At 41.0% G+C, this 27,465-nt stretch overlaps 1 protein-coding gene across 5 annotated transcripts; it reads left to right on the top strand.

Moving 5' to 3' along the window:
* On the top strand, positions 1-27,027 carry LOC119861368 (sentrin-specific protease 5-like). Of its 5 annotated transcripts, none has more exons than XM_038416434.2 (10): positions 3-224; positions 9,912-11,500; positions 16,343-16,448; positions 16,607-16,754; positions 17,370-17,417; positions 18,998-19,075; positions 22,124-22,261; positions 24,621-24,704; positions 26,305-26,355; positions 26,450-27,027. In XM_038416434.2, the coding sequence occupies exons 2-10, from the start codon at positions 9,943-9,945 to the stop codon at positions 26,558-26,560; spliced, it is 2,322 nt and encodes a 773-aa protein (XP_038272362.1). In that variant the 5' UTR covers positions 3-224; positions 9,912-9,942; the 3' UTR covers positions 26,561-27,027. The 5 variants fall into 5 exon arrangements, with proteins under 5 accessions (XP_043348017.1, XP_038272362.1, XP_038272364.1 ...); XM_043492081.1 differs by lacking the exon at positions 3-224 and adding an exon at positions 6,012-6,149; XM_043492083.1 differs by lacking the exon at positions 3-224 and adding an exon at positions 12,719-12,818 and having other exon boundaries at positions 11,328-11,500.
* The last annotated feature ends 438 nt before the right edge of the window (positions 27,028-27,465 follow it).

Here is a 27,465-nt window from a genome sequence, read left to right as displayed (position 1 = left end):
CCCCTTCGGGCACATGCGCACTCGCTGAACTGCGCGTCGTGCTCTCTCAGCGCTTCTCCCTCCCGCCCTTCGCGGCCTGTCGCGGGAGAGTGAGGTCGTCAGTGTGCGCCGGCGCAGTGCGCAGGGACTTGCCCACGTGAGGCGCTGCTCAGCGGCTGGCGGGAGGCGGAGCTGGGGGCGCTTTGCTGCGGCCGGGATGCGCTGGACGACAACGAGGGACAGAGGTACGAGCCGCGGTCGGCTCCCGCCCGCCTGGCGGCCGCTTGGGCCAGGAGAGGCCGGTTTGGGGCCGGGGGCGGGTAGAGTTTGCGGGGCGGAAGGGGGGGTCCAGAGTGTGGGGGCGGGGAGGTCAGCGTGTGTGGGTGGGTGGGCTGGTAGGGGCTGGGGTGTGCCAGGGGGCCGGCGTGGTGGTGGGGGGGGGCCCGGTTGGGGCTGGGGTGTGCCAGGGGGCCGGCGTGGTGGTGGGGGGGGCCCGGTTGGGGCTGGGGTGTGCCAGGGGGCCGGCGTGGTGGTGGGGGGGGCCCGGTTGGGGCTGGGGTGTGCCAGGGGGCCGGCGTGGTGGTGGGGGGGGCCCGGTTGGGGCTGGGGTGTGCCAGGGGGCCGGCGTGGTGGTGGTGGGGGGCCCGGTTGGGGCTGGGGTGTGCCAGGGGGCCGGCGTGGTGGTGGGGGGGGCCCGGTTGGGGCTGGGGTGTGCCAGGGGGCCGGCGTGGTGGTGGTGGGGGGCCCGGTTGGGGCTGGGGTGTGCCAGGGGGCCGGCGTGGTGGTGGTGGGGCCCTGGTTGGGGCTGGGGTGTGTAAGGGGTCTGCTTGCTCGGGGTCCAGGGTTGGTTGGGTATGGGCAGAGTGACCCCTGCCCCCATTTTGGGTGTGAGGGTGGTAACTGGTTGCTGGGAGGGCATGTGGGTACTAGTGGGAAGCTGAGGCCCTGGGTTTGCTGTGGTAGAGGGAAGGACCCCGCAGTACGGGGACAGAGCTTCTTGCCATCTCCCCAGAGAGTGGTTTGAGTTATTGGAGGAGGTACAGTTATTCCATGTGTCTTGGGTTCTATGTTTTCTTGAAACACTTTCTATGACATCCATTGAGGAGCCTGGGAGGAGATGTGCCCAAAATTCTCTCTCTCCCAATTTCCAAGGAAAATCTGACTAGTCTGAGCACACAGATTAAAAGGATTTTTATTGGTTAAAATTCACATTTAAAATCTACATTGTCTTTATGATGCTTAGGTTACTAGTGATTTAAATTATTATAACTGAAAGAACTGTAAAGATTTCTAATTATTTACAAAAAGAAAAGGAGTACTTGTGGCACCTTAGAGACTAACAAATTTATTAGAGCATAAGCTTTCGTGAGCTACAGCTCACTTCATCGGATGCATTTGCAAATGCGATCCGATGAAGTGAGCTGTAGCTCACGAAAGCTTATGCTCTAATAAATTTGTTAGTCTCTAAGGTGCCACAAGTACTCCTTTTCTTTTTGCGAATACAGACTAACACGGCTGCTACTCTGAAACCTGTAATTATTTACAGTGTTTGCTTTTTGCTATATTTGTCAGGGTCATGGAAAACATGCAGGGGAATTTCGGAGACATTGGTATAGACTTCCCAAAAAAGCAATGTGATTTCATTGGGGAATTTTGCCAAAAACACTGAAGCCTTGCCTGGATTGAGATACTTTGTTTAGTTTGCATCTCTGTTTTGGCTTATTCCTTTTTTTGCTATTAAATGTCAGTGTAAAATCCAAGGAGTCACTCAAATGTAAGGTGTCAAAGTGAACAGGTGCTCCTGGACCAATCAGAGCAACCTTGCGAACTTTACTACAGGAGTCCAGTTGTTTGCAGCTGTCAGCTGGGTCCTACTCCCTGTTCCAGTCTCTCTCACACTAAGGAAATGTGCACACTTCAATCTGGTGCACTAAAAATTGATTGTAGCTGCGGCAGCGAGAGGGGCTGGTCACCATGAGTACCCATCTGAGATGCTAGGCCAAGTAGTCTTGGATAGTGTAGGGTCAAATGAGCTTTTTCTTGGAGTGCAAGGATTTTTAGATGTGCAGAAGTAAAGAAGAATTTTGGTGACTGGAAATTGTTATAGTGCTTGGGATGATTTGGTAACTTCAGAAGCAGAGGAAGACTTTGGAATAATTTTTCCTTGTAGGAAGTGCTAAACCATACTGTGCTGTCAAACCCCCTTCCTGGCCTTTCAGTCTTCTCTTGAGGAGATTTCTAGCATGGCTTCTCCCTCAATAAACTAAAGGTTCATCTGCCTTGGACCACCAGTTCGTAAGGCCTGGGCTCTACTTTCAGATCAACACAGATATGGTGTTCAGGAATCGGAAAAATCCAAGCTCCTTAGCATCGTAGCTATGCCGATCTAACCCCCAGCGTAGACATAGCTAGGTCAATGGAAGTATGCTTCCTTTGACCTAGCTACTGTTGCCTGGGGAGGTGGAATTCCTACAGCAATGGAAGAGCCCTTCTGCCCTATGGGGTTATGCCAGCACATGATACAGTTCAGAGGCTGACAGCTGGTGCTCAGCACAGTCACTGGGGACCTAAGTTGCAAGGCAGAGTGAAGCTGAACAGAGAGCCCTGTGTGGCGGAGGGATAAAAACACAAATTGGATACATGGACACCTGTTCCAACCAAGCATCTTCAAATGGATGGATCTTACAATCACGTTGTTGTGTGTGAGCTGGACGTTTCAATCGGTTTTGATGGCATTTAATTTCTCAACTCTCTTGAGAGTTAACACCATGAACATGAGTAGGGAAGCTTGCACCTTTTGGAACTACTCTTTCATTCTCTGCATGCTTCAGAAGACAGGAAAACTTTCTAAAAAATGCTAAGGACAGGCAACTTGAAATCAGTGGAAGCTGTAGGTGCTTAACAGCTTTGAAAGTAGGCTCTTACTTTTTTAATGAAAGCTTAAATTCTGAGAAAACATCAGGGAGGCCCCTCAATCCATGATAAATGCAGAAACTGTGCATTTAGATGTCTAGTTCCTCTGCTCTTTACTCTGCTAGGACAATGAAAATAGACAAATTTCACTATAGCTTTGTCAGTTGCACGTTCCTGCTTTGATATAGTGACTGGGATGGTGTTGGCAGAGTTTGTTTCATGTGATTATAAAACCAACCAAAAAATTGCAAGTCTAAACATTTTAAAATGGCATTAAAACATTTCTACTAAAGACCTTATTTGTACAAAACCTAATTTTTGGGCTAAACATGTCTGACACCATCCCTTTATTGGCAATAATTTTCATAATTTATTTTTTATGTTGATATACATACTTGGTACTATTGGACTTTGCAAGTCACTGTTTGTAATATCTTGTATGTGTATAGTGTCTTTCATCCCAAAGCATGCTCTCTAAGTGTTACTTCATCACTGGAGGGTTACTTCACTATGCGATGAAACTCAGCAGTTGTTCAATGGTGTACATAAACACTGCACAAAGGTTTAGAACAGGAAGTGAAGAGATACTGTATCCAGTACTGTAAATTTTAATCTATACAAATGGAATTACATCAAATTTGAGCTAAACGTCAGTAGCTGCTAATGCAGTTATATGTGATTATCCCCCATTTTCATTGTATGTATAAATTAAACTTTTCTGTTTCCATATTTCAATCATTTAGATGGGTTTTTTTTAAACTTTTCATTGTGTGGTCTTTTGTTCATATTAAGGTATCTGTGAAAGTTTTCTAATAACTTCCAGAAATGCACATAATCTTTACAAAAAGAAAAGGAGGACTTGTGGCACTTTAGAGACTAAAATTTATTTGAGCATAAGCTTTCGTGAGCTCTATAGCTATAGAGCTCACGAAAGCTTATGCTCAAATAAATTTGTTAGTCTCTAAAGTGCCACAAGTCCTCCTTTTCTTTTTGCAAATTCAGACTAACACGGCTGCTACTCTGAAACCTGTCAATCTTTACAGTGTCGCAAGCTAGTGACTGAACAGAAAAAGGAAGAATATTCACAGTTAAGGATTCAAATGTGATGTACGTTTTCCAGTACTTAATTTCACGGAGGATGGTGACATAGCTAGTTTATTTTGCTCCAATAATGAATGTCATGTGTTGACTAAAATGTAGCTGGGATGGCATATGTATGCACGAACTATGTTCACTAACAAAGTAAAAGGACCTGTTGGGGTTAAAAATTGTTGCACCTGTGCAGAATTTGTCCGTTGGTGTTAAAATGAGTTTCTGTACTTGAATATAATTATTAATTTGGTGAAAGTACTACCTATGCACATCTGAGGCAAAATTGGACCTAAGTAATATTGTTTCCGTGCAATGTAAATAAAATAAAGTAGAGTTTAACATCCCAAAAGAGTGGGAGTATTCTCAGAGATGAGGCAAACTGTATGCTGTCATCATCCTGCTGTGCCTGCTTACTGCAGCTAAGAAAACATGACCTGGCAGCGAGTGATCCTAGACAGTGTATGCCGTGTATTGCGTTGGATTTAAGGACGTAGTGTCAGGTGTATCTTAGAAGTTTTTTTGATTTTTAAGCCCAAATTCTTAATGTTGATTCCATGTAACTGTTTTAATGTAACATTATTATTGGTAGTGGCAAAGTGGTGAGCACTTTTATTTTAAGGCACATGTACAACTCTACTGAGAAATACATTGCACAGTGCAGTTTCTCTGCTATCATTAGTGCACTTTTTTAGCTATTACCCCAAATATTTTGCACGCAAAACCAGTGATGGTTCTTGCAGCACTGAAAAAATTAAATGTAGCAAACCTCTACTCTAGTATTTTTCAATTTAAAAGTTTTCATATAGAATATTGTTTTGCAGCTTTCAGGTCTACTAATAATGATGAAAAGAGGAAAATTTTCAGCCTGTTTAAAATAATACTTAACCAATCCCTGGAAGGCTTTTTCTTAAAGGGGCACCATCTTGAAATCCACACCGGGGGGTGGGGGGGAGATAGACTTTTTCGTATTTTAAAAAAATGTCTTCCTCTCCCCATTGTGTGAATGACTCAGGCAAACAGAAGAAACTGACTAGCAAAGCATGGGAAATAGTGAAATCGACTGTGTGTTGTGTGTGCCAAATGCCTGAACTGAAATATAGGGAAATTATCATTAATCTTGGTAGTAATATGAAGTATTATAACAACAGTAAGTCAACTTTTTTGTACAGAAGTGTATAACTTTGTCCCTTTTGTCCCATTTTTAACATTGGGATTAGTGTCCAACAGTTAGTGACATAATTGTGCAACAATATTGCAAATTTCATTTCAGCTTTGTGAGACTTCTGCTCTGAGAACAATTCAAGTTAGCCTTGTGTGTGTTGTTTTTTTTTTTTTTTTTTTTTCCGGTTAGATCTTATTTTCACTAGGTCTTTTTTTCTAGAAATTTCCCTCTGTTGCTATCACTAATTCAGTTTAGTGTGGAGAAGACAATGGTAGCTGCACGCATTTTTAGCCACAGTTCTCTCTGCATGCTGGAGGTTAAAAAGCCAGCAGCAATCCAGAGTCCTGACAATGCTAGTGTTTCCGCTGGTGAAGGTGCATCTATGTGGAGAAAGACTAGTGTCAGACACAATATTAGAACATAGCAAGGTTTAGAGGTGAACCAGTAACTCCAAATGCGATTGTGCATGAGAGCTGTTCTTAAAAAAAATATTGGAAGGTATGTTCATGAAGTTGTTTATACTGACACTTCTATGGCTCAGGCTGCAATGCTCAGGCTCTTCTGTGCTCATCGTGGTATCTGAGTGTCTGAGATTGCCAGTAAGTGATGTTACAGGGATCTGAAGGAAGGTTCTGGAAAGTTCCATTGCAGTTAAAGGAAAACTGCAAAGACAAAAAGGGCAGTGAGTTAGGAGCCATTGAACCAGAGTGAAGTGAAGGACGTTGTGGGCTGGCTTTGCATTGAATCACTATCGTGCAGCTTGCTAGTTCTGTTTTTGTTGCCTGAGAAAGTTCAGGAGTGCTGCTGCTGCTACTTGAAAGGCCCAGTCAGCTCCTCTTGTGGTTTTCCAAAAAGGATCTTTGAAGCCTCAGGCTATGTCTACACTACGGCTGGATTGATGCTCTGGCGATTGATGTACCGGGGATCGATTTAGCTGGTCTAGTGAAGAACTGCTAAATCAACCACAGATCGCTCTCCAGTCACCCCGAATGAGAAGAGTAAGGTAAGTTGACGGGAGAGTGTCCCCTGTTGACCCAGCACGGTGTAAACACCGCGGTAAGTCAACCTAAACTATGTTGACTCTAGCTACATTATTCATGTATCTGGAGTTGCGCAACTGAGGTCGACTTACCGTGGTAGTGTATACAGCCTCAGACTCCAGTTAGGGTATGTCTTCATTGCAGCTAGCCAATCCCCTATTGTTGCTGCCATCCACACACACGATACTGTGATCTGGGTTTGGTGGTGCTTCAAACTCGGGCAGGTGGACTGAATTTAAATCAGCAATTTTAATCTTGTCTTGCATTTGTACTTTTTAGTTACTTTCCCAAAGAAAGGTTGATTATCATTAGTTGGTAACCATTACAACATGTTCATTTGCAACTAACTATGGCCTTTTACACTAAACTTTGTATTTTTTGTTAACCAGGAGGATACGTTCAGGCTCTATAATTGCTTACATAAATGTAAACGTGTATTCATATTCCTGTTTTCTCTCTTTTTGATAAAATGTTAGAAAATGGCGAATTACACATTTATTTACTAGATTAATTTTTTATTTGATTTAAGTCAAGCTACATTTGGAGTGAAATTGGAATTCAATGAAATGCACAAATACAGCATTTTAAATTTTTATTCAGATAAACTTTATCGAAAACATGTTTTGCATTTAAAACTGATTTATCAAACATAGGAATATTAACTGTAATTAGTGAATTAAACTGATTGTTTCTGATCACCATGTCCTTCAAGATTTCAAAACTGGTATTTCTCATCCCCCGTACCTCATTTTTATTCATAGTCTGGAAGAGGGAAAACAAGCCCTTCTGCCCTTTCAACTCCCACTTGGTTTCTTAACTTTGAATAAATTAATCACTGAATTGAATGTATTGAATAACTGAAGAAAATATTCTCTCTTACTGGCAGAAGAGGCTACTGCTGTGTAAAGTAGATTTAGCACTCCAGCAAACTCTAGTTCCAGGTGCTTAGCCAGTGACTTCTTCCAGAGTATTGGTCTTTCTTTAAAACTTCAGCAGCAAACTTGTAGTGCTTTAATACTTTTTAAATTTAATTTAAATTATTTTAATTATAATAAGTTTAGGCCTTAATATAGGCAGTCATAATTTCAAGTTTAAATTGTAAATACATTTATTTTAAAAAAGAAGAAAATATTTAAGTATATATATTTTTAAATTGGGTTTTATCTGCTTGAACATGGACTGGCTGGTCTGGCCGAGCCTGGAAGTATATAGACTTGAGCCTGGTTTCCATTTTAATTGGGGTTGGTAACCTACCCACATGGGATACAGGCTAATCAACAGAGGTTCTAATCGTCCTCCAATGCCTTCTTGCAGTTCCCCATGGGCTGTATTTTCTTGCCCTCTGCCTACTCTTTTCTTCTGTACTGGAAGTCACCTTCCAGTTTGTATACATGGAATCAGCATTTGAACCCCACATTTCATGTGGTCTGCTACATTTCTACTGCACTTCTGCATACTTGAACAGAGATGCCATCCAGCACACACACACACACGTTGTCTACAGTGCATTGCAAAATACTTCATAGTGGTGAAGTGCAAAGAGCCGTGGGGTATTCCTTCAGAAGTCCTAGTGCCTCACACTGGTGACTATAGCACCAGTATGGACATAGTAACATGGGCTATGTTTACCTGAGTGCTGAACACCCAGGCTAATCTGCAGGTAAGATATACTCTTATGAAGGACCTAGCCTAAAGAGAGGTAGGTGAAAGCCAGGATAGCAAGCACCCTTGTAGGAGTTGCTGCTGTTGTATCCCATTTAGAACAGTAATGACTGCCTTATTAATAAGGCTGACAAAAAATAGACTACTTGCTCACTGTGCTGGTTTTTACCAGTGTGTATCCCAGTCTATTACTGCATGATTCACAACTCTCTGCAAGTCAACAGCTGACCTTTCATGATACAGTGGGAGTAGTAGTACTAACCTTTACATTCTTTACCCTCTGATTGCATTTCTATCCCAACAAAATAATACCCGTCTTTCTGATTGTTCACTCTAATAGATTTTTCAACAGTGAACGCTATAGTCAGGGTTCTGTCAGAACTCCATTGTCAACGTTTGTTTCCACATGTTCATAACTGAAATTCTCCTTTAAGGCTGACATTTCCATGCTTGATCTCAGTTTAGACACCACGCTCCCTTGTTTTTAAACTTGCGGAAGGAAGATCCTTTGGTGTCACCATTGCTCTTCATACTGCTGTGGATAAAATCCAAATTTTGTAGTAATCATCCTTATTGAGAAGCAGATCTTTCAGTTGGTGAAGAGGGGGAAAACAAGTGATAAGTGGGTGACAAATGGCTTCTGAGCATGCTTGGTGTCATCTCCTAAAAATTTTAGGAAAGGAAGCCCAGCCCCACTTGTAATGTACAGTGTTCCTGGCAGGCCCTGGGACAAGTTGCATAAAGCAAACTGAGAACTGCAGTGACACCTTAGCAATCATCCATTTTTTTTCCATTGGTGCTGTCCTGCTCTGTTGCTTGTTCAAATATTCTGCTATTCTTTTAATCGAGCCTGGCAGAAAAATGACTGTTGCCAAACGTGAACCTTCTTCTGCATATTCCATTCACGTCTGTCAGAGGTGGACTCTACTCCCCAGGAGGTTCTTGAAATAACATTTACTTCTCCAGGCTGTACATATATTTGACGTGACTAGTTAGACCACTCATAGAATCATAGAATATCAGGGTTGGAAGGGACCTCAGGAGGTCATCTAGTCCACCCCCTGCTCAAAGCAGGACCAATCCCCAATTTTTGCCCCAGATCCCTAAATGGCCTCCTCAATGATTGAACTCTCAACCCTGGGTTTAGCAGGCCAATGCTCAAACCACTGAGCTATCAGTCTCCCCCACACTAACTATGCCTAAGGTAGAGAACATAATGTGGGTGATTTCATAGTATTATGTGGCCCTTAACTTTTGAATTATTTAACAGTCTGGCTAAACGCGCATCCTCCCTGTTTTAACTATTTATATTTGGCCGTCTAAGATGCAGGTCGCTTCAGAGGGGAAAGGGATTTGTTTCGAAGGATCAGTCAGTGTCTTGATCTGGTACTATTTTGTTAGCATAAGGGTTAATTTTGGTTGTGGCAGTTTATAGCATTGCCCTTTAAATACAGAGGAACCATTTTACAGTGGACTTGGCTATAGTGAAACGTCATTTATAGTGAAGAAAGAGAGCTCCTTGCCTGGAATATGAACATTTTAGTTCCTTTTTCATGGAAGAGTTTCTGTTGAATTGACTCTCCAGAGGATGGCTCCCCAATACTTAAGGTTTATTATGCAATAATCTGGCTTCATTGTGTCCCTGGTGGAATCTGTTAGTAATGCATCTTGGTGGCCTACTTTTAGACTTAAGCCTGTGTTTTAAAACTCCTAAGATGGAAAGTAAATATTATCTATGCTTTATAGGTGGGGCAGTTGAGAGATTCACTAACCCAAATTGGGTCAAAATTAAGATTAGGAGAGAGTGATCTGAGTAAGAGGTTACCTTCTCTTTGCTCTAACTAAGGGGAGCAGCTGAATAATAGAACTGGGAGGGGAGACATGTAACACATTGGTCAGAAAGCTGTTGCAACCATTATGCTTGACCTTCTAATGCAATGTGGGGATTTGAGAAACTCTTGGAATTTTAGACAGGCACGCTCCCGGAGGAATGTGAATTGTGTTTTCATGGCTTTGAATTCATAGTTATCTGAAACGTAACGTTGTGTTCCTTATTCTTACAGCTGCCCTTCGAGATCATAATGCAGCAGAAAAATGAAAGAACATAGAAGAAATTTAAATTGGAAAAGAAGTCGATTGCTGTTCCTTTCTAGAAGATGGACCACTGGATTTTGGGGGCTCAGGAAATACTGCTTCCAAAAGAAGCATTTTTTCCTAGCTAAGAGAAAAAGACAAAGTGCTCAATCAGTTGTGAGCCTAAACCGGAACAAAGCGTACCGATCTCTTCAGTGCAGAAGGAAGGCACTCAGACTCCAGAGTGAGTGGGTTCCTGAAGTGCTTCTAAATGCAAAAAACCATCAAAAACCAACTGCTGAACACAGCACCTTTTCTACAAAAACATCCAGAAGGGCAAAAAAGCCCTTTCCTGATGGCAAAACTGGAAGCCTGTGTGCACAGGCAATAGAGAAGTTGGACAATGAATCCTTTCAGGGTGAAGATCTCTTGAACAGAGTCACTGGATTACAAGAAGAAGCTAGTCTCGGCTGCATGCATGGCAATGACCACAGTGCCTTTTGTGGTGGGCTGTGCGATGCCATCTTACCTGTAAAGAAGGATGGTTCCACACCTAGTGGAGAGGAATGCAATAATGATGAAGACAATGCAGTTTTAGTAGTCTTAAACAATTGTAAAAGAAGGTGTTGCAGAGGGCTAGAGCAGAATGGAACTTGTGGCCCCTTGACTACTAAAAAGAGGTCCAAATTTAACCAATATACTGTAAAAAAGATACCTGTATTTATGATGCATAAGAAACTTTCTATGATTAGGTTTCGGGATAGAATCATAAAATTCCCAAAACTTAGAGCAAGAGGCAAAACCTGCAAATCAAGTAAAATCAAGCCAAGCTGGGTGGAGAAAGTTACCAGGGACTGTCAAGAGAATCTTCAAGGAGATTTTGAAGGTGGAATTTGTAACTGGTTTTCCTGCTGGAAATCTAAAAATAACTCCTTTTGGAACCTGTACAGCTCATCAGATATGAACAATAATACACCAGGACCTGTAGCTGAGGAGAATAAAACACCTGCATCTGACATCTGCCTTACACAGGATGCATTACAATGTGATGAGCTACATACTGAGGAACCTGCATCCAGAGATGGCAGTGTTAAAATCTGCCAACCAGAGCTGCACAAAACAGCTCCTTTGGGTACAGAGACCTTGCATGGGACGGAAACAAATGAGGCTCCTGCAGTGGACAGTTGCCATGAGGATCTTTTCCTCTCAGTAACGGAGAGAGAAATTGCAATTTCAGGTCAAGAAGATGCAGAATCTAATCAGGTTATGTGTGTTGATGAAATGACATTGTTGGAATCCTGCAAGGGGGATTCAAATATGAACAATAACCTTGCAAATGGACCTTTTTCAGTGGAGCTGGCACAAAATGAAGACAGCTCTTCCCAGATGGAAATTGAAGGCTCCATTAATCTGGACATTTTTAGTGCAAAGTTACTAGATCACCCTTACTGTAAAAGCCCCCTAGAGGAGCCTTCAGCAGAAAGCACAGGACTAAAATCAGGAACTCGAAAGGGAGGCAGAAGGAACAGTCAGAAAGTTTCTCGCGTGGCTGATGAGCAGTTATCAACATGGATTTGTGGTATACTCTTCACACATTATAAAGCTAGTCATTCTTGAGAATAGCTGGGCATAGCATATGAAGTTGGGACTATTTGAAGTTTCCTTACCACTTTAATTCCTTTAGTAAAGTGATTACACACCATGAATTACAAAAAGCGTGAAGCTTAATGCTCTGACTGAGATGAGAGGCTGTGAGGAGGAGGATTGTAAGGGAAATGGGGCAATACTTTCCTCACTTGGCAGGCTTGCTTATGCTAACTTTAGAATGGTACCTTCTGAAGTATGGGTATAATGCTTAATTGACACACTTTTTTTATTTTTCAGCAATTATTGAATGGTACATCTTTCTACTTCGTTTTATAGAATAGAATCAAATTGGGCTACTTGTGAAAAATATGGATCAACATTTTAAATTTAGAAAATATTTTTACCTTGAGGTTATAAAGGGACAGTATAGGGTTAAAATGCTTTAAAAAAATAAAAATCAGGTAATCTCACGTATTACTGGTAATTTAGTGATCTAATTTGCTTTTCCCTAGGCTTACTGCCTGTGTAATTTCTGCACTTCATTTAACTTTAAACAGGAGACTAAACCAGTCGATTTCACTTTTGGGTTTTCATACCCTAAATGTTTGAATAGGGAAGTAATAAACAATTATAGGGAAAATTCTAAATCCAAACAAAATTGGTTGTAGTTGAAACTTAAAAAAAAAACAACAAAACCCGAACACTCATATTCATACTACATTTATAATACATGATGAACCAACGCTGCCTGATGGAGTTCCTTTTAATGTGGAGCATGGTACAAATACTTGTTTGAAGTGTGTTTGTATATACAACCTTCTCTGATGTCAGGAGATATATATAACAATGTAGTAAGAATTAGCACTCCCTTTTTGTACTGTACCATTAAGGTACTGGTACAGACTCCAGCAACACTGCAATAACTGGGTCGGTTGGTTTTTATTAGAACAGCATATTTTCAGTGGATTATACAGCCTGTGATATGTTCCCTTTGACAAGGAGTGTTAAAGGATTGCTACTAAATTTGACAGATTTTGCCCCAATTCTCCACTTTCCCTGTCTGGAGAAGCTATTGGGAAGCCTTTTATGGTTGATCCTCCGAAACATAATGTGAAGGGGGAGAGAAGCTAGATTGAACAAAAATTTCTTTAAACCCTATTGAGACAGAGTGATTTGCTCATACATATATGCACTGTTCCTTTACTTTCAGTTCTCTATGAAAAGCAAGCCAGAGGGAAATGAGGAACAGACTGGCGTCCAGCTTCTCTCTCCTTCAGATCATGCAGAGAAATTCAGAACCCTGAACTTGGGTGTGTCAACTGGCTAATAGCATTTCAGTCACTCGGAAGCAAAATTAGCACCTGGTCTATGCTTAAAATTTAGGCAAACATAGCTGCAGAACTCGGAGGTGTGTGAAATCCATATCCTTGAGTGTTGTAGCTATCCTGACCTAACCCTTGGTGTAGACACAGGTTGATGGAAGAATGCTTTTGTTGATCCACCTGCTGCTGCTTGGAGAAGTGGTGTTCTACAGCAACGGAAAAACTCCATCCATTGCTGTAGGCTGTGTCTACACTAGAGGGCTGAATTGACATAGCTGCATCACCGTAGCTGTCCCACTGTAATTCCTGTGGTGTATACATGGCCAAAGTATCTAAATAGGGCTCAACTAAATTCCATCCTTGATGTTCTAGATGGGGGAGGAGGCTTTGCGGCTAAAGTGGAGGCAAAATCAGGTGACCTGGCTTTTGTTCACTTATTTTAGCACTGCTTAAATGGTCCTGGGCATGTCCCTTAAACAGTGGGCCTCAATTTCTGCTTTAGAAAAAATTGGTATAATTCTACCTCTCAGGGATATTTTGAAGCTTAATTCGTTACAGCAGTAAGCACCAGCTGGATGTGAATTAGCACTCTATTGGGGATGGTATTCAGGTATGTTGTGAGGCAGAAAGATAGAAGGTGAGTGCCTTCTTCCAAGTAAGAAGTACACCATTAACTTACTGATTTACAACTTGGCAATATTGATTGCCAATACTCAGGTTCATTCATATTTAATTTTCTTAAAGTTTAAAAATAATTTTGGGGGATAGGTATGGCATTATATGAAATCTCTTAAAATAGGAAAATAAAAACACTTTCACTTTCCACTTTTTTTTTCTTTCTTTTTCTCGAGAGTTTTTGGGCTCCTCTTTCCATTCTCAAGAAACCCAGCTGTGCTTTCATAAACAGTTTGACCCAGTATCCACTTTGAATGTACTTTGTTATTAACTGGGGACCAAGTCCTGCTTTGGCAAAACACAAATTTTGGCATATGAAATTCCCAATTGAGTTTGGATATTCAATGGGTTACAAGTGCCTGCAGGGACCACTAAGTGCTGCAGAGATGGTATTTTGATAGGAGGGTCCATCAGGCTGCTTCTTAGGTGTCCAGGTCCCTTATGTTGTCTCCCCCTCCATAGAGTTCTCCCCGATCCATTTAAGAGAATGGGTGAAGGAGTTTCTTTTCCAATAAAGAGGTCGTAGCTGTGTTGGTACATGCATGACATCAAAAAAGGGCCAGTCAGCCAATCAATGTGGCTCTGGACAGTCATTCCTAGCTAGACTAACAATGTTTGTAGAAATCTTAAGACCTCAGACGGAAGGTGTAATAAGTGCACATTTGTTCTCTTTGAGCCTTGGGGTATCACATGAGGGCCTAAGATCAATGTGATGGTAGTTTAGACTGAGGGAAGATAGAGATGGGGGCAGTGTCTTAATTCACAACCCCTTTGATTTTTGTGGTTTTGTTTGCCCTTTTACTCTCTCTCCAGGATTTATATTAATCTAAATCTTGCCCTATTGCGCAAAGGTGTTGCGAAAAGTAACGTTTGTCGGGTCTGTAGTGCTGTCTGAGGATCTCAAAGTTCTTTTCAAGCAGTAAAGAACTTCAGCCTCCTCACACACACCCAGTGTGGTTGCATCTTTGTTTACAGATGAGGAAGCTGGCACAGAGAGGTTGCAACTTTGTGCCAGTTTTGCACTTGGGATTGTTTTCCTCTTTGAGTTACCATTGCTTTACACCAGCATGAGTGAGATCAGAAGTCGGCCAGAGCCAGGAACAGAACTAAGGACTCCTCAGTCCTGTCCCTGAAGCACAAGAACATATGTATAGCTTAATAATTCTCAAACACCGTCTAACCTAAAGACAGTATTTCCTAGCCAGGGTGAAAACCACTTTTGTTATCACAGCCCTTTACAACTTAAAGGAATACAAGCTGTGCTGTTAGTGTTTGACAAAGTTACAATTAAGGACAGTCCACAATGAACTTCAGTACTTTTTTTTTTAGTGTGGTTCATGTTTCTTCTTACTTTCGTTTAATATAAATTCTTTCCTTTCTTGGCTTCACTTCACCTTTCTCCAGTAATACATTATGGTGTACGTCTTCCTACATTATTTTCAGTCTGTTTTCCTCTCTGCCTTTCCCCCTCCCTCTGTCTTTATGTATCTTCCTTATTGTGTTTTCAATCTCTTCTCCTATTTCTCCCCCAGAATCTCTCAAAATACCATGATTTTATTTTCTAAAAACTTATCTCATCAGTCTCTCCTTTTCCTGCCTTCCTGTGCCCCGCCCTGCCCTATCCATCTACTTGGAAACTTGCTATTTTGAAACTTGATCAGACCCCAGATAATTAGAGGACTAGCCAAAAGGCCAATGCAAAATAGAAAGGGACCCATTGCACTGGGGCTGTGTCCAGGTGAGAAGCGAGCTATCTGCCTCTTCCCCTGTCTCCTGGGAAAGGGAACAATGCTGGAATTCCTATTGGGGTGATGTCCCTGGTCCCTTTTCTGGGGTTCCATCTTTCTTATAAGCATTTGATTAGCAGGCTTCCAATATGTTTGGAAGTGTTTCCCTCGATTCCAAAAAAGCCCTCTGGCAGCTGGAAGGGCGCTTCAGAATTTGGTGTCTTCCTCCTGAACTGGCAACATTGGTCGATGGTCTGTTACTCCAGTCTTCTCTCTCATGATTCTTCCCTCCTACTTACCCTGGTTCCTGATGCTGGAATGGGGTGATGTCTCCACCATTCTATTCCTGGTTCTCTTAGCAGCCAGAAAACCTCTGTTTGCTAGACTCTCCTGCTAGACTCAAATCTTTTGGTCCTTTCCAGTGAATATCTCCACTTGCTGTTGTCACTGCTACTTAGAGCTTTGCCAAGCAACAGCAGGATGAAATTGACTTGATTCTTGAGTTTCACTGCTGAGTAGTTAGTAAAAATTGATCAGACTGTTATGTTTTTACTGTACTACAGTTTGAGAAAACAGTGAGCAGCAGTGCAGGCATGGTAGCTGTCAGACAGTACTGCATTGACTCTTTCTGTATGTGGGAGGCTATCTTCGTAACTGAAGGGCTAGAAATTTAGTTTTAATGAAGGCTTTAATTCTTGCAGGAACTGATGGCACCCTGAATTTACAATGTTTGAATAAAATATATGTAAAATGTTAATAGAAATAGGCAAAAGGGCCTGATTCTTCTCTTGCTTGCACAAGTGTAAATTGTGAGCAACTCCAGTGGGATACCTGGGTAGAAATTCTGCGTAAATGATGAAAATTGGGCTCAGTGTTTAACATTTTTCTGTAGATGACTTTTAAGTGATCTTTCAGTTCTGGGATCACTTCCCCCCTCTTCAATGGTGCCTTTCTGAGCTTTTTAACTCGTGTATTCTATTAACTGCATGCAGCAACTTGCCACCAGGTGGGTGGGACACTGTGCTATTAAATATTTATAATATCTGGTTTTGTTGGACTAGAGAACTCACTTTTTACATTTGCTTTTTCATTTATCTGATGTATTCAAAGGATTCCTAGATGAAGTGATGAAGAAATATGGCAGTTTAGTTCCACTCTGTGAAAAAGATGTCATGGCAAGATTAAAGGAAGTCTTTAATGAAGATTTCTCCCATAGGTTTGTGGCGCTAATATATTCTAGTACTTGTAAAAGGAAAAGTTACTTGAATCACTAATTTGCATTCCAGATTGTTCCAGCAGGTGTCAGTTTCAGCTCCATTTGGTATGAACTGGAATATCTTTATCTATGTCTCTACCTTTTCAATTCTGTTCCAGAAAGCCTTTTATCAGCAGGGAAATCATGAAGTATCGGACAAGGCATCCAAAATCTTCCACTTGCAATTTCCGGGTCTTCTATAATAAGCACATGCTAGATATGGATGATCTGGCTACACTGGATGGTCAGAACTGGCTTAATGATCAGGTTAGAGATGCATAATGCTTATGTTTACCTCTTCAAAACGTTAAAAAATATTAGCTAATCCTCATAACCCCCTGTGTGAGGTAGGTCACTGTTAACCTCTCTTCACAGATGAGAAACTAAGGCAGAGAGGTCAAGTGGCTTTTCATTGGCAGACCAAGTAATATAGAACTTGAGTTTCTGGCTTCCAGACCTGTCCTCATGGAAGTAAACTGTACTTCCTCTCCAAGAAGACAGTGGTTGCAGGTGTGAAAAGATTGTATTTCCTCCCACTTAGCTAGAAGAGGAGAAAGTAACAGCAATGCAAGGCCCATAGCCAAAAAAAAGAGAATAGCAGTCTTCCAAATGTGCCTCAGTAGACTTGAATTGAATTAAACCAGCATTTCACACTGAGGCAGTCTTTAAGCATCTGCTTATATTATGTCTGCTCTAGCAGCCCATTGTTGATTCCAGAGCTCTACACCTGCATCAGAGTATAATAGAATGTTACTCTAATTAGTCAGCTTCTTGTTAGAAAAAAGGTGTGTACTTTTTTAGATGCCCTCTCAGATCTTGGATTTATTTTCAGGAATACAATGTTATTTTTGTGCAAATTATAATTTTTACTAATTCTTGCAGATTATTAATATGTATGGTGAACTCATAATGGATGCAGTCCCTGACAAGGTGAGCATTTTTGTTTTGTGAAAAGGTGTCCCTTACGGGGTAGAAAGGGAAAGATGGCGTAAGACCATAGATACATGTGACAAATGGGAGGGAGGTCTAACGCAGATTAAAATGCCATTATGGTGATTCAAAGTGATGGTCTAAAAATAGCCCCTCTGTACTCACTAGTTCTGCTGCCTTTAATCAGTCTTTTGTTCACTTTACTGGTGCACATGTTTATACCTCTTAGGCTCACAGAGCCACAAAAATTACAAAAGTGAGCTGGATTCTCTTCTGGCTCGTGCATCAACAACAGTGTTCTTAACTCCTTTCCAGCTGTAGAGTGTCTCATTGTTGGTGTTGACGTTCAGGGTAGAAGAAACCCATCTTGACTTTCAGATTCTGGATTGAGTTTGGTTGTAGCACTGACAGAAGAACCATCTGTTTACTTGTAAGCTGAACAAATTGAATATGGAATCATTGAGACCACAAAGAAACCACCCAATGCCATTTTTAGATTGGCTGGCTGCACAGAGTATAGCAACCCTTTAATATTCTCGCTCAGAATGTAGAGCACTGCTGCTTTGATTGGTGGTGGTAGTGATTCCTCATTAGTATTCTCTCTGCTTTTCAGTGCATGAACCAGAACTGTGGTATTGGAGATTGTATCTCTCTGCCTGTGCCCACTTTTTATAGTGCATAATTTAAATCCTCATGGGAGATCTTGTTCTAGTACTTTGTAGAATGCAGTTAGAAGTTTCTGTTGGCATAACTAATAGGTTTTATCCAGCATTTTCAAATGCTGAACTATCCATCTTTTTTCAAGCAATAACTTCTACCATCTCAATACTAGCAAGATTATTAAATGCAGATGTTGTAAAACTGCATAAGATGTGATTTATAGCTTTTCATTTTGTATTAATCTCTTCCTTTAATTGTAGAGGCTAACACAAGTGTTAACCCAATGCTAAAGAATTGTTTTAATTGTAAAAATCGACAACAATAGGTTGCAGTTACTTGCAAAAGATGCGACACCGCAGAAAAAGACAAATTCAGAAGCATTTTTGTGAAGTCTGTAACTGTCCAGAGGGTTGAATATTGATGTCCATGTTTTGTTGTCTTAAACTTTATAACTTGTGACAATCAAATTATTTGGTTCTGAGTCACAGAGCAGAAAATGGAAGGAGTTTCCAGCAAGTTATGTCGGGAAGATGGGAAAACATAATTTCCCCCATCCTCCAGTGATTTTAATCCCTGCAATGCGGGACAATAATATCTGTAACTCTTCTTTAGCCTCTTCTCCCTAAACAAAATATTGCGGCTGCATGTCTTAGGCTTAAGAATTCTAAGTTCAAAAAATAAACTGCTTTGTATCACATGTTCTAGGGAAATAGAGAGTTTACCTTCATTCTAAAGAACAGCAATATTTAAGTTTTGCTAAAACATCTATAGACTTACTTGTCCCTTTTACTGTTTTGCTTTTTCAGTTCTTGTTTATTAGCCAATTAGATGTTTAATTTTGTAGAAGGTATGTTTGGCATTACTGGAAGAATTTACACACACTTTTAACCCTTGTTTCTTTTTTTAATTTGTCTTTCTAGGTTCATTTTTTTAACAGCTTTTTTCATAGACAGCTGGTAACCAAAGGATATAATGGTGTAAAACGATGGACTAAAAAGGTACCATTTAATTCTGTCTTGTTGCTTATCATTTATGTAGAATAGATCACTGGATGCTGAGACTTAAAAATTTAAGCAGGGGAGAAATGCTAACTTGAAATTGTTAGTACCAAGTGACAAAAGAAAGTTTTTACTGCTTGTTACTCCTCTCAGTATTGCTCAGCCAAGAAGCCTGTGGGAAAGCTGCATTCTATTCCTCCTTCAGCATCATCAGCAAGGTTTTTTAAAGTTTCATTATTATTTGGAGTTTAGCAAAAAGGGGTTGTAGCTAACAACTCAGTTTGGATGGCAAAACCCCTTCTTGCTGGTGATGATGTATGAGAAGGAAAGAATTCAGCCTGGATTCTCGAAGGCAAGTTGGTTTGTACGGGACTGTTGGCTGAAAGAAAAATAAATCTCCATTTGTAAATGCTTGCATGTTGGGTACGGAAATTTAAGGATGACAAACAAGAAACCCACAAAGCATTTTTAGAGATTGTGTGCAGTAGAGCCACATTTTAACCCAGGTATTGAACAAAAAAAAAATCAGGCAAGCCCATTTCAAATAGGAATTGTAGTGTACTTTTGATAAATGAATTGAAAAGTTATCAAGTTTCTGTTTATCTCCCTCTTGGTGAAATGTGACCACTTTTTTTTTTTAACATACCAGTGGTCTTTAAAGGGATACTGTTTAGGTCCAAATCTTTTACTAGAGCTTATTAAAACTGGACGTATTAAATTTTAATTTGCTTTTTCACTACTGTCAGTGGTGTACTTTATACATTTTGCAAAAGCTTGGTAAGTGATACTAGACTGGTCACTTTCTGGTTCCCATGCTCTACAGCACTATTGATTATGCTCACATCATTGTAGGGGAGTGTTCAGATGGGGACAGGACTGTATTACATGAAAGTAACATTAAGGATTTTTTTTAACAAATATTTTCACAAAGTCAGGCCCTAAACAGTTCTGTGTCCCTTCCAAAGTAGATCCCTGTTTCCTACCGCACCATTGCACTGAGGGGAAACTTAATTTCCTCTGGAATAAAAGCAATAGCCTGTCACAAAAGATTGTTCTATAAATGCTGAAACTAATAGCTCTTACAATTAAAGTACAGATATAAAGGCAGAGGGACAGACTTTCAAGCACTGATAGGCATATAACATTGAAAATTGGGTTTCTGACTAAATATTTTTCAGGAAAAGTGTCTGCTTTCTGCAAAAATTTTCAAATCGTCATCCGAAAACCCAAATATTTCAGTTTGCGTACGTTGGTGCAAGGCCTCATGGGAGTTGTGGTTTGGTTGCTTAATGTCTCAGTTCTCCTTTGTAGTCTGGGCTCCCTGTCTAGATTACAAGAGGGGAGACTGTGATGCAATATGGGATATGCTGCCTGGCCTACAGAGGAACGTGAGGCACTGCTGTAGCATTTCCAAATCGAAATACATTATTGCTATTAGCTGCTGGGTGCTGAGCACTGCCAAAAATCTGACGTCTTGTTTGCATCGTGTGTTACCCACTAATGTTCATATGGACACTTTATTTCCTTATGACAAATGTAATCTGCCCCTCTCCCACTCATCATATTATAGCATGGACACTATGCTTTGTACAAATAGCATAGTGCTTTTAAAAATACATGGGGATTGCCTTACAGGATCTGACCAGTCCATTTAGTCCAGTGTCCTATTTTTTCTGCATTTCTGGTGTACACAACAAAATTCTAGCAATATCACATGCTTTTGGGGAGCAAAAGAGAAGATTGAGGGGGACAGTGCAGTTGAAGACTAAAGCGGTTCCAATGCCTTGCTTCCAAAAGAATAAAAACTGATCTACTCTTAAAATAATGGGAGTGTTCTAAAGTTTGCCATGTTGTTTAGATCCTGCCATTTCACGTGATTTTTAAGGTAGTATTAGTCTTTCTCCCTTGTTTACCCAGCAGCGAGGTACTGCCGTCAGACAGGCAAAATACCATAATTCAGTAATTGCCTGTGCTACATTAATGATGCAGGATGAGTTGTTCACTGTGCCTTCCGAATGTTCCTTTGTGTGTAATAGCTCTTCATATAAACCAAAATCTAGTGCATGGGAATCTGGAAATTCACTTTTGCTTTCCATTGCAGTTCACAGCACTAGGAATTAAATAACCTAAGCACATAAAACCTTCCTTAAGGAACTGTTTGTCCTCAACATTAAGATGCCGTCATCTCTTACCCAAAACTTTGTTGTTGTCACTCCATATGCCCTCTGATTCCTCGCTTGTGGACTAGTTTTGGGGTTTTTTTTGGTATTACTGAAGCACGGCAGAGCCCTAGTTATGGCACAGGACCCTGGTGTACTAGGCACTGCATAGTATATTGGCCTCATCTTTCGTTGCCTTTGCAGTGAAGAGTCATGCCCTGTTTTATATTGCTTATTGGACTCGATAGAAGCACACCGAATGTTCTAGGTGCTGTACAGACACAGGAAGACAATCTTTGCCCTGGAAAGTATCTCTGCCTCTTTATTGTCCAGGCTGCAGTTCACTGGGCAAGAACAAAGTGCCATGTTACAATGAATAAGGGTCAGAAAAGTGCCTTGACCTGCTGTTTTTGTGGTTTCTTTGAGTCCTGATTGCTTAATCTGCTGACCCATTTTTACCGCCATCGGCATTGCAGAGTCAGTACGAATCAGCTGAGTTCTCACTGCAGAAAGGTCATTAAAGATGTATAAATGGCCTAGCTTGATTGCAGTTGTGTTAGCAATGTTAGTGAGTGCTCACACTACCCTCCATTCTAACACATAAATTGAGCAGGCTTTGTTGCAATTGCAGATGAAGACTAAATGTGGAACCCCCACAGTGTTCATAGTCACTTTTTGTACTGCAACAATGTCTTGCATCTAGTGCAAGACACACGCGTGACTGAAATGCAATGTGAAGAGCTCTTGGAGGGAGTTAGAAGAGAACTTTCAGGGTCAGGAGAGGGCAAAGATGTTCTGTTTTAAAATAAATACAAAGTTGTGGGAAGCATATTTAACTTATACATGGTCTATTACCCTGTTTGATAATGCTTATCATTTTGTTTGTCAGGTGGACTTGTTCAAAAAGACTCTCTTGTTAATTCCTATTCACCTGGAAGTCCACTGGTCCCTCATTACTGTGAACATCCCTAACCGAATTATTTCATTTTACGATTCCCAAGGCATTCATTTTAAATTTTGTGTAGAGGTAAGAGGAATTATAGTTACGCTTAAAGTGCTTGGATCCTTGCTTTAAGAATTAAATTTTCATCCTCACCAATAAAGTCTAGATTTTGGGTGCATCATGCTTTATGGAATCTCTGTGCATGTACTAAAAATAATACTTGGCACTTCTATTGCCTTCATCTGGTTCTTAAAGTGATTACAAGGGTGCAGGAGGGTTACTAACTTCTTTGACAGATGGGGAACCTGAGTCACAGACCTTGTTCAAGGTCACAGCGACCTTGTACCAGGCCTAGCTGTAAAGTCCAGGTCTTCCATTGCCATATTCATACAACCAGTCTGTGTCTAGCAAACTATTCCGTTTCGTGTTCTCTTCCGTGGCACTCCCACAAAAACAAATGCTTAAAGCCTAGTCCAGTGTAAGAAACCCATTGTTCAAAGAGGACTAAGATAGCCGTTTGCACATCTTTTGAGCCAAAGATTGTTTTGTTTTTTATTTTTTTGAGGAGTGCGGGCACCGGCAAATTTTTTTTCTTAAATGTCTGGTTGGTTGATAATATTTCAGTCATGATGATAAAGCGTAGGCAAGTAGTTTGGCCTGGACTGACCCGTTTTACTGGCTGTTTTGCAAAGCTGACCTAATCGCTTGCTCATACAGCAGGCTGCAGCTTTTAAGTGTATGTAGATGTCCTCTTTTCTCTTAAGGCAGAGTAGCAATTATTGTACAGAGAGCTCATAGAAAGGACAGCGGAATTAAAATAAATGTCCCATCAGCAACTGCCAAAGATAAAGCTGAGGCCTCACCTACTCCTAAAAATTAGATCGACCTAGCTGCATCAGTCAAGGCTATGAAAAATACAGCTCCTTGTGCAATGTAGTTAGGTTGACCTAACCCCTACTGTAGACACAGGTAGGCCCCATTGACCAAGCTACCACCTCTTGGAGAGGTAGATTAACTCTGTCAATGGGGAAACCCCTTCTGTCAATGTAGGAAGCATCTACAGTACAGCGGCACAACTGCAGCAGTGTAGTGTCAACACACCCTGGTGTTTACAGAGCTAGGGAGTTCCACACTTCGTTGCTTCTGTAGGCCATGATCATTGCAGACACAAGGGCCTTCTTGTATCCTTCCCTTTCCATTGTTCACAAGCTTCCTGTGGGCACCCTCCCGTCCCCCTCTATTTCAGAGACTTTTTGCAATCTTCGCCATGCCACAATTCCCCATTCTCCCCTGGCAGGGGTTTCATGTGACTCCCTATTCGCATGCCCTCCCCCCCATTTTTATTCTCCTTTTTCTTTTCTTTCTCTTGAAAGATGTCAACATTTTAAGCTTAATTGGGACATGGTAAAATGAGGGAGGTTGTTATGCTGGACTGTGTTCATTTATGCCCACAACCAGTTCTTTGACTTAGAGAGAATTACAGAGGTGGTTGAAGCTGTGGTTCTGCTAACCGGATGTTGTCCCCCGTCCCTTCCCCCCTTTTTGGATTTTCCCCAAATCAATAGGCTTCTATGTATTGATGCCGAGAACCTGCCCTGAAACTTTGGAATTGATCAGATGCAGCAGTCAAAAGTTATCACATGACTTTCAAAGAGAGAAATGCCATTGAATTGTGTGTAAGGGCCCCGCAAGCTCGGCCAATCAAATAAATTAGAACTGGACAACGCTAGGCCACCTAGTGCATCTCTCCGCCAGTACAAAATTCTTCTCTACAGTTTGTTTTCTTGCGCTTTGCCCAATCTACTTTTAATTGCCCCAAGTGGGGTTTCCACTGTATCCCTGCATGAACTGGGGGGCCAATTTCAGCCTGGTGCTCAATGAAGCCAGTTAGTTCTCTCCTTAACCACTAGAGCTGGGTTAAGCACAAGGGCCAAACTCACCGTGGTTAAATGTACCCGCATGCCTTTCTCCTTGGCTTTAATTTGTGTAAAGAGAAAAGGAGTAATTGTGGCACCTTAGAGACTAACAAATTTATTTGAGCATAAGCTTTCGTGAGCTACAGCTCACTTCATCGGATGCATTTGGTGGAAAATAAAGAGGGGAGATTTATATACACACACAGAGAACATGAAACAATGGGTTTTATCATACACACTGTAAGGAGAGTGATCACTTAAGATGAGCCATCACCAGCAGCAGGGGTGACAACCTTTCATTTTGACAAGCGAGGTAGGCTATTTCCAGCAGTTAACAAGAACATCGAGGAACAAATGCATCCGATGAAGTGAGCTGTAGCTCACGAAAGCTTATGCTCAAATAAATTTGTTAGTTTCTAAGGTGCCACAAGTACTCCTTTTCTTTTTGCAAATACAGACTAACATGGCTGCTACTCTGAAACCTTTAATTTGTGTGTAACTGTAAGGCTGTGATTTTTCTTTTTAAGAACATACGAAAGTATTTACTGACTGAAGCAAGAGAGAAGAATCATCCCGAGTTTCTTCAGGGATGGCAAACTGCTGTTACAAAGGTAAGCGCCAGCCCCTCTAAACCCTGGTGTGAATCTTCTGCAAGCTGAATCTCTTGGGTGTGCCACCTTCACTTTTAAATCCACGTTATTTAAAGAAGCAGTAAATATTTATTTTTAAATGAACGAAAAGGAAGACGCTGGAAGACTTGGGCTTGCTAATGGACTCTTTGTTGCTAGTTCAGATCCCACCAGGCCCCTCTCTCCTGCTAAGTGAGCTGGTGGCTTCCACCCAGACCCTGGTGGAGAAGTTAGTCACATTGCAAAGCCACTACAGTCAGTGCCCATGTTGGTAGAGAGGTAACTGAATGCTCAGTAGAGGCAAGCTCTTCTTCTCTTTAGAGGTGACTGCTCCCAAAAGTTGAAGCACATCAGCAGGGGACAGTATGTGAAAAACAAGTACGGCTGGGGATAGACAGACGGCTTTGTCTATATGCTGTGCATAGACAGAGTGCTTTGGTATCCAGGGCTGTCAGTCTGGCACATTTCACCAGCACTATATTCGCTAACAAATAAACTATGTCTGGCAGTGACAAGAGGAAACAACTTGTGTGAAGTGCAAACGAGGGAATTTGTGACTTGTGTAACTGTCCTGTAATGGATGAGGCTATAAAACAGGTCATTGAACATTAGACAGTCTCCCAGCGGCTCCCCACTCACAGGAGATATTTCTAGGTTCTAGTGCAATGCTGAGGATCCCAGATACGTCTCCCCTTTATTTCTGTTTCAGAGTAGCAGCTGTATTAGTCTGTATTCGCAAAAAGAAAAGGAGTACATAAGTGAAAGCTTATGCTCAAATAAATTTGTTAGTCTCTGAGGTGCCACAAGTACTTCTTTTCTTTATTTCTGTGTAGCCCTATGTGAGATGGAAGATTTTTGGCTTTAGGAATGTATCATTTTTCCTCGGCAATGCTGTGGATTTACAGGAAATATGAAAGTTGGAGAGCTAGTGAGTTGCAAGTATTAAAAAAAAAAAAAAAAAAAAAAAAGAGAGAGAGAGAGAGCGCGTGTGAGCGAGATGATCTGGCAAAGCCAGGAAATTAAAGGCTGTCATTTGGGGTGAATTCACTCTCTTTACAGACATCGTTTCTAGCCAGCAAACATGCAGTGTGCAGGTCCACTTGGCCTACCCACAAATTGCCCACTGCTTCCTTCAAGATCAGTGGGGAAGATGGGGATCCACCTTCTATAGTACAAATACCTAGGGAAACATTTCTTTAGGCTTGCGTGAGTTTGCTGATGTCTTTAAGTCTGAACTGAGTAAAGTAGACAGTAATGTTAAAATATTTATTTAAAGTAATTGAGAGGAAGTTATCCTGAATTGGTCATTGAAATTACAGCTCTCCCTCCTATATCCGGTTTTTAGTCATAAAATATCTACTCTCAAATACTAGGCATGATCCTAACAAGGTGCTGAGTTTGCCTCCCCTGGCATGACTGGACCCAAAATAAGTAATTGCAGCTCAAGCTGTAAGTGTTGCAATAAAAAGAGCTCCCTAATCTTGCAAAATCTTATTTTGGATTTTAAATAGAACTTTGAGTGAAAACTGAAGGAGGGCTAAAGATATGTCCTTTTAATGTGTTGTCTTTTTTCCTCCCTCAGTGCATTCCACAACAGAAAAATGACAGTGACTGTGGGGTTTTTGTGCTCCAGGTAAGAGTGTAATTTTAAAGCGTTGTGGCTTTTTTTCCTTTGTATTTCTCTTGTCAATTTTCCTGTTTCAATTAAGCTTTTTTATTTTCCTCAGTACTGCAAGTGCCTCGCCTTAGACCAGCCTTTTCAGTTCTCCCAGGAAGATATGCCACGAGTAAGAAAAAGGATTTACAAGGAGCTGTGTGAGCGCCAGCTAATAGATTAACAATAAAAAAAAAAAGAAGAAGAAAAGTTGAACTATTTCTTTGGCATTTCTGAAGAGTTCAAGCTGGTATTTGTGTACTTGAATTTCTGAAAACTTCCGTGAATTTCAAATGACTCTTAGCTGAGTGGTGTGGCCACTGTTACCTCAACTTTTTCTGCTCTTTCCCTGGCAGGACTTAACAGAGCTGCCACAAAATATTCCTAATGTTCCTCAGTTTGGTTTCCTCTTTTATTTTCTTTCCTGTATTTAATATTTATTATCTACGCATGCATATAGGCAAAGCATGCGACTTAAAAAAAAGTATAAAATTGTAGATTTGGTGCACCTTTGAAATGTAGCTAGAAATGACAGAATACAGGTTAAAAATTTGTCTGAAAACAAAAAGATGCATGATCCGTTTTCTGATGCAATAATGCTTTGAATGTATCAAAAACTTCAATGCCATAAAAAGAGCAGCTAGAACCTTTTTTTTTTTTTTTTTTTTTTTTTTTTTTTTTGGAAAACTCAAATTATTCCATTTTTCTCATTGGCTGTGTAGTACTGAATTCCCACTTTTTGGGGGGGTGGGGAGGGGGTGGATAAGTCTGCTTATAGATTTTATTTGTGGAGACCTCCTTTGAATAGAGTTGAAGTCACTAATAAAAAATGATTCTCTGTTAACATTTAGTTAGCTATCGTTATCGCCCTGTTCCCTGTGGTTGAAAAGCGGCCTTTGCACAAATGAGACTTCGGCACTTGACTGTATAATAAAACATGGAGATATTCAGCTGTTCAGATTGACAGTATGTTCATATGTGCTTTGGGAGCCCTGATTGGGCATGTGTCTTGGAACGTTAGAGGGAGAATGATGAAGCTGACCCTGAAGATGCAAAGCTTAGTTTTAACCTCAGATTTGGTAACTAGCA

This window comes from Dermochelys coriacea, chromosome 9 (genome assembly GCF_009764565.3).
Source record: "Dermochelys coriacea isolate rDerCor1 chromosome 9, rDerCor1.pri.v4, whole genome shotgun sequence".
In the NCBI taxonomy this organism is placed as follows: domain Eukaryota; kingdom Metazoa; phylum Chordata; order Testudines; family Dermochelyidae; genus Dermochelys; species Dermochelys coriacea.
This window is presented reverse-complemented; position numbering and strand designations above follow the sequence as displayed.

Bases quoted from the DNA above. Each gene is read 5' to 3' on its own strand.
- LOC119861368 (XM_038416434.2), top strand. From the start codon at position 9,943: ATGAAAGAACATAGAAGAAATTTAAATTGGAAAAGAAGTCGATTGCTG. The intron at 16,755-17,369 runs GTTAGAGATGCA...TAATTCTTGCAG, and splicing joins AGAACTGGCTTAATGATCAG to ATTATTAATATGTATGGTGA. The intron at 26,356-26,449 runs GTAAGAGTGTAA...TATTTTCCTCAG, and splicing joins GTGGGGTTTTTGTGCTCCAG to TACTGCAAGTGCCTCGCCTT.